At 39.7% G+C, this 6,000-nt stretch overlaps 1 protein-coding gene across 1 annotated transcript; it reads right to left on the bottom strand.

Moving 5' to 3' along the window:
* Positions 1–510: 510 nt before the first annotated feature.
* LOC148847106 (uncharacterized) lies at positions 511–4,537 on the bottom strand. The gene is made up of 4 exons (XM_088949321.1): positions 4,290–4,537; positions 4,065–4,173; positions 3,909–3,971; positions 511–855 (listed from the first exon to the last, which is right to left on the bottom strand). Exons 1-4 carry the CDS (start codon positions 4,372–4,374, stop codon positions 753–755), a joined length of 360 nt encoding a protein of 119 aa, XP_088805447.1. The 5' UTR covers positions 4,375–4,537; the 3' UTR covers positions 511–752.
* Positions 4,538–6,000: the final 1,463 nt, after the last annotated feature.

The following is a 6,000-nucleotide window of genomic DNA, read 5'->3' as shown; positions in this document are numbered from 1 at the left end:
AATTGCTACCGGAGGTTGATGAACCACCCACAGATTTCCACATACATTACCGTATTTTGAATAGATCATCTGAAAACCGACGTCCACTTTCCAACAAGCATCAACGAGACACTTGTCGAATGGATGCTGCATCACGATTCACGAGACAATTGCAGAGGGAATTCTAGCTTACAGAATTTATGAAAATTGTAATTGATAATTGGTTTTCTTGCATTAGTAAATGTAGAACAAATAAGGCAAGGAAGGTGCAGGTCAATCCCAAGTTCCCAACCTCAATACAGCATCATTACGTGTTTAACATTGTTATATGGTGGTGCACATGTAAGAAACAGCCGATTTCTGGGGCATTTCACCATGAAAATTATTTCAAAAAGCAAACTAAGAGCCCTAGCTACCACCTACCAAGATCCAAATAAATTGTCTTCACATTTTGTCGTAGTTGTCCTATGTGGTAAATCATCAAATGTTTCATCCCTTCAGCTTTTAGTTGTGTTAATGCATCTGGCATCGTTTGATAATAAATGTAGAGATTTTGATATCATTTGGTAATTAATGTACAGGTTACCAAATAAGGGAAGACTTCACAAGGTGAACAACAAAGAGAGAAATGATTGCACTCCGCTTTGCAAAATGAGGACCTAATATGTATCAACTTTTAAGAAAATTTGGGCGAGTAGAGCCAGTTACTGGATGGACAAAAATCTATCAGCTAGAGAGGCTGATTTCTTTAACTGCAATAAAAGTTAGGTGGCTCACATGGACATTAGCTTTGGACCATTGTCAGGCATCCCCATCCCCGCAGCTAGGTCAGCATCCAGTTGAGTATGTGGTGCAGGTCCCATCATTTGCTTCACACTGCATAATCACCAAACTAATTTATCAGTCAAATATAAACCCATTACTGCTGATAACATGCAATACATGAGAGATGCATCAATTGAGTCCCAGATAAGACTATCAACAACTATTTCCCCCATAAATAAAGGAACCCGAGGGGCTTACCATCCCATCTCAAGGGAGACATGTCAAAACCCAAGAGCAGAAAAGTTTATAATTAAAACCCAATCAGGAGCAATAACATGGACAGATCAACCGGAAACTTCATGGATCAGGGAGGTCATAACATAGGTTGAGCAGTTTGAGATACAGAAAAACCTTATTTGTAAAACACCGGTATCCCTAATACCATTTCACTGAGGCCCGTTCGCTTTTCGGTAAGTTACTTACCTGGGTAAATGCACTTACCCAGGTAAGTGTTTCCCAGGAAAGACTTTTCCGAGTAAGTGCATTTACCCATGTTCTTTTATTTCACATGTAAATAAGGCATGACCATTTTAGCCATAAAATTTCATTATTAAAAAGGGGATTTTTGCCCCATTTGGCAATTTTCCCCCAGATGGGTATCACTTGGGTAAGTGATACCAGGAATATAAACTTTCCCTGGTTCCCACATAAATCTGAAAAAAGAACATAGGTTTCTTGGTCAATGGGAAATCCAACTTTCCCCCTATCAAAATCCAAAAAAAGAACGCCCCCTGTATTGCATGTGAATGGTGACTAAAAGTAACCTGCTAAAAGAGGAAATGATTGACACTGATTGCCCCATCTAGGGGTGTCCATAAGAAACCAAAAAACCGGTCCGAACCAAAGAAACCGATCCGAAAAATCCGGTTAACCAAACTGGCCAGTTCGGTTTCGAATTTAAAAAAAAAAAACAAAGGACCGGTTCAGTTTTCAGTCAACCTATAAAAAAACCGACGGTTAACCGAACTAACCGATATCTATATATATATATTTATATTTTTATTTTATTTTAATATGTTTCCACCCCAACGGCCCAGCCCCCAACACCCCTCTCTCTTGGCCCAAGCCCAAAAAAATATGAAAAACGAATATTTCTATCAAACATTTGAACCCAGGCCAAAACCAAAACCAAAACCTCTGACCTCTTATTCTTGTTTGAACAGCAGAAGCCAGAAACCCTAGCAATTGTCACCACTCCTCTCCCATCGTCGTCGCTGTAGTCCATCGGCCAATTCTTTTTCTCCTCTGTCGCTGTCGCGATCGTCTGGTCCGGTTGTCTACTTATCTTTCTTCTTGTTTCTGAAGGAAAACAAGAACAGATCAACAGACAGAAACCGAACCATTTCTCCTCTCCCGTTGCCGCCGTCGTCGTCCAGTTCTCTTTCTCCCCCATTCTTCTCCTTCTCCTTCTCCGAGTCTCTGCTCTGGGCTCTGGTTTTCTTCTCCCTTACAGTTATTTTTGTTATTTTCTCCGAATCTGAATCTGAATCCTTGTTATTTTGGTTATTTTAAATAGGAAACATTTTTTAATAAAAATGACAACAAAAACATAAACCAGAAACCGAAGACTGGTTAACCGCTTGTTTCAGTTTGGTTTTGGTTCGGACTGATACAAAAACCGGTAGTACAGGCTCGGTTTGCAAAATATGCCCATGGTTCGGTTAACCGAACCGTGCGCACCCCTACCCCCAACCCTGGTGGTGGCAGGATTTGATCCCAGGCCTCTGCTACAAACAAGTCAGAGATCCTACCAACTGAACCACCATAGGTTGGTGATGAACTGCACAATTTGGTACTCATACCAAGTCTGACAATTTTGACGAAGCTTAAAAAAAATAAAATACAACATGAAACAGAACTCCAAATTTTGCAAATGTAACATTCAGTGGCATGTACCCTATATTCAAAATTCAATATTTAATGATAGAATATGGTAGAAATGCAAGGAAAATTTGGTGTCAATATCCAAACACAGATACAATGTGCCCAATATGGAAATCCATAAAACCTTAGACAAATCCGATTATCATAGTCAACTAAAGACCAAGAATTAGACAACCAACCAAACCTGATTCAATTAGAAAAGCTTCTAAAAACTAAGCAAAATCTAAAATGTTAAAACAATGAGACAATTTCTACCAAACAGGGTTCTAATTTTTTGGCTGCATATTTCCAGCTCCTCATCTCTATCAAATGCAAGGCTATGCAGTATGTCTCTTTTTTTTTATTATTAACCTTAAATAAGTAATATATGTGTGCAAGATCAAAACAGCATAAGAATTTCATCAATGATTTGATTTGCTTGTAAAGAGCAGAAGCAAATGGTACAACAACACAAACACTTAGGTTTGCAAGATCAAAACAGCACAAGAATCTAATCAATGATTTGATTTGCTTGTAAAGAGCAGAAGCAAACGGTACAACAACACAAACACTTAGGTGGCTCTCTTTCTTCCCCTGATTCTGTATCAACAAGTCCTTTAGACCCTCTCTCTAATTGGATCAGCCTTTTGCAAAGGCCAATATCCAACTCTTAGTCTCTTACAAGCTGTAACTGAGCTATTTTAACCCAGGTGGTACATATTATGGGGCAGTAAACAGAGTAGAAAATAAATATACCATTTCCAACACAACGAATAGAAGATGAAAGCAAATGCTAATGTTGCCAATATTGATTTAAAAAATGCTAATGTTGCCACCATACAGTCAATAAACACCCGGAGACTGGAGTTGGGATGAATAAAGTAATCACTAGCTTAGAGACTCAGACCAATCGAAACAAAAGTAGAAATTACCATTATTTACCCAGAGTGAAGCACCTCTATAACCAAAATGTCAACGTATCACAACTCCAGTTGTAATATTAACACAATTGCCTAAAATATGTACACACCTTATTCATTCATTTAAGGGATACATAATTGGCTGAACGAAAAAGTCTATACGTGATTTATCATCTCCCTAGTCCCCAAATGAGATGAGTTGAATTAAAAGACATAATAAGATGCTCCCTGAAGGATAAATACACGTAACATCCTATGGTCCTGGCCTGCCTAACAGACAATAGCGTAAGAATAGCAAGAAATCGAGCGTCATTTGCTTACCGCTTCTTGTGGCGTTTCGTTCTGAAATGCTCATCCCTCACAGACACATTCGCAAAGTACCGGCTGAAGAGAGAAAGAGAGAGAGAACATTAGGAAACCAAAACCCAATAAAGGAAGCCCATATGGAAAGTCGGTGAATGGGTAAATCCGTCTTACTCGCAGTGTAAGCAGTAGTACTGCCCCATCCCTGGAAGATCTTCATCCTGGGGCAGGGGCTTCCTCTCCTCATCTGGCTTCCGAAGCTCTTCGTATACAGCATCATCGCGTGATCGAAACTAGTTAAGGAAATTTTTAAATCTCGAAAACGAAAGTTCCATAGCAAACGGTGAAATACGGAGCAACTGAAGAACGGAAGAAATAACAGAAAATAGAAAAGGATATCTTTGAGAAGGAACTTCGCTCGGCGAGATGACTTGTGAGAAAACCTTCTCTTCTTCACTTTCCGGTGAGGACATTTGCCACCCATTATTTTCTCGACGACTCTCAATCTGTAAGAGAATAAACGAGTGCCTGTGTTTCTGGTATCAAGCTCGGGCTACGCCGGATTCATTGAAACCCTAGGCGAACGTTTATACGATCTTAGGCGGCGGGTGGGGACAAAGGACCTGTAATTTGTAAGAAGTTAAAATAGCTACCAATAGTTAATGGGCTCCAAAAGAAGGGCCTCATCACCATACTAGTGGGCCGTGGGCCAAAATTAAAATCTAAAATGGAAATTAGGGGCCTTCCACCAAAGTCACCACTGACGTGCATGCGAACAATTCCCATGAGGCTCAGTTTGGAAAGAGTATAAATATATGTACGGCATAAATACATACAAAATACTAAGGGTATGTGAGTTCATTACAAATTGATCAGGTCCAAACCAATCCAATAAATTTTTTGGACCGGTCTAATTCAATGTCTGAATCATCCAATCTATTCAAAATTGTATTAATTTAAATTAATTCTAATACAAATCTGGTCCATTGACACCTATATTCTTATCTTCTATCAATGGACTAGATATTGGTTCAATCCAATCCAATCCAATATAAATTCATTATGGATGAACCAGGCCCAATCCAATCCAATAAATAGACCATTAAGTCTGGATTGGTCCAATTCAATGTCTTACTAGTCCATTCATTGAGGTTGGTGTGCATTGAGAACATCTCCCTATGAATAAAATCTTACAATTACGGAGATATTTCAAATGCACAGCTGAAACGTGTTGTTAGGTTGGTGTGAGGCACGTTCTGTGAGGATAGGATCTGAACTTCACACCCCCAACCCCTGTATGTAATGTAATAAATGATTGAAATGTCTTAAAATAAAATCCATCATGAGTCTCACCATAGAGCAAAATACGTGATTGGTTGAACGTGAAGATAAATATACTTATGAGCTGGATTTAACATGAAGCCAAATTTTGCTAACAATACATCAATGCCACAATGTAGAACATCTTATATAGGTGTAGAGTTTCAAACACACCACACTTTGACACCCCCTTTGGGATGCCCTTCATTTTGGATATGTTGTGTCCTCATTCCTCAATGCTTTAGCTATAGCTCGAACTTGATAGCCCAAATAAAGCATTTAGGGCTGAATCGGGACTAGTACCAGGAAGGGAAAAAAATTAGAAAGAATCCCATTGTCTAAGCACCAGGCTGAAGCAGTTGAATCTTGGCTTACGTCAAGTGTTTATAAAACTGGATAAAACTGAGACCGGATCTGCTTCTCACAGAGGGCGCCTCAAACTCGCCTCACACACACATGCATCGGGAACATCTCTCGTGCTTTTAGTTATTATTCACGGGAGATATTTCCAATGCACGGTGGATGTGCATATGAGGCGCTCAAGTATGAGGAGCAGACTCCGTCTCAACTCCAGACTGGGACAAATATTTTATGAAATAGGTAGTCAGAGTTGTGAAGAGCGGCTTGAAAACAAGCTATCTTTGGCATCGATCAAATCCGAGCCTGGATCTCCTGCCCACGAGAACCCTGCCCGCATTTATCACAGCCACACATGGAGAACATCTCATCTTCTGCATAGTATTATGCAGAGAGAAATGTTCCCAATTCACGGGGGGTGGTGTATTGTGTG

The sequence above is a fragment of the Nelumbo lutea genome, chromosome 6 (assembly GCF_056320005.1).
Source record: "Nelumbo lutea isolate HS-2025 chromosome 6, American lotus-T2T, whole genome shotgun sequence".
In the NCBI taxonomy this organism is placed as follows: Eukaryota; Viridiplantae; Streptophyta; class Magnoliopsida; order Proteales; family Nelumbonaceae; genus Nelumbo; species Nelumbo lutea.
The sequence above is the reverse complement of the archived record's forward strand: the minus strand, read 5'-3'. Positions and strand labels throughout refer to the sequence as shown.

Bases quoted from the DNA above. Each gene is read 5' to 3' on its own strand.
- LOC148847106 (XM_088949321.1), bottom strand. From the start codon at position 4,374: ATGGGTGGCAAATGTCCTCACCGGAAAGTGAAGAAGAGAAGGTTTTCT. The intron at 3,972-4,064 runs GTAAGACGGATT...TTCTCTCTTCAG, and splicing joins TACTACTGCTTACACTGCGA to CCGGTACTTTGCGAATGTGT. The intron at 856-3,908 runs GTAAGCAAATGA...GTGATTATGCAG, and splicing joins ACGAAACGCCACAAGAAGCG to TGTGAAGCAAATGATGGGAC.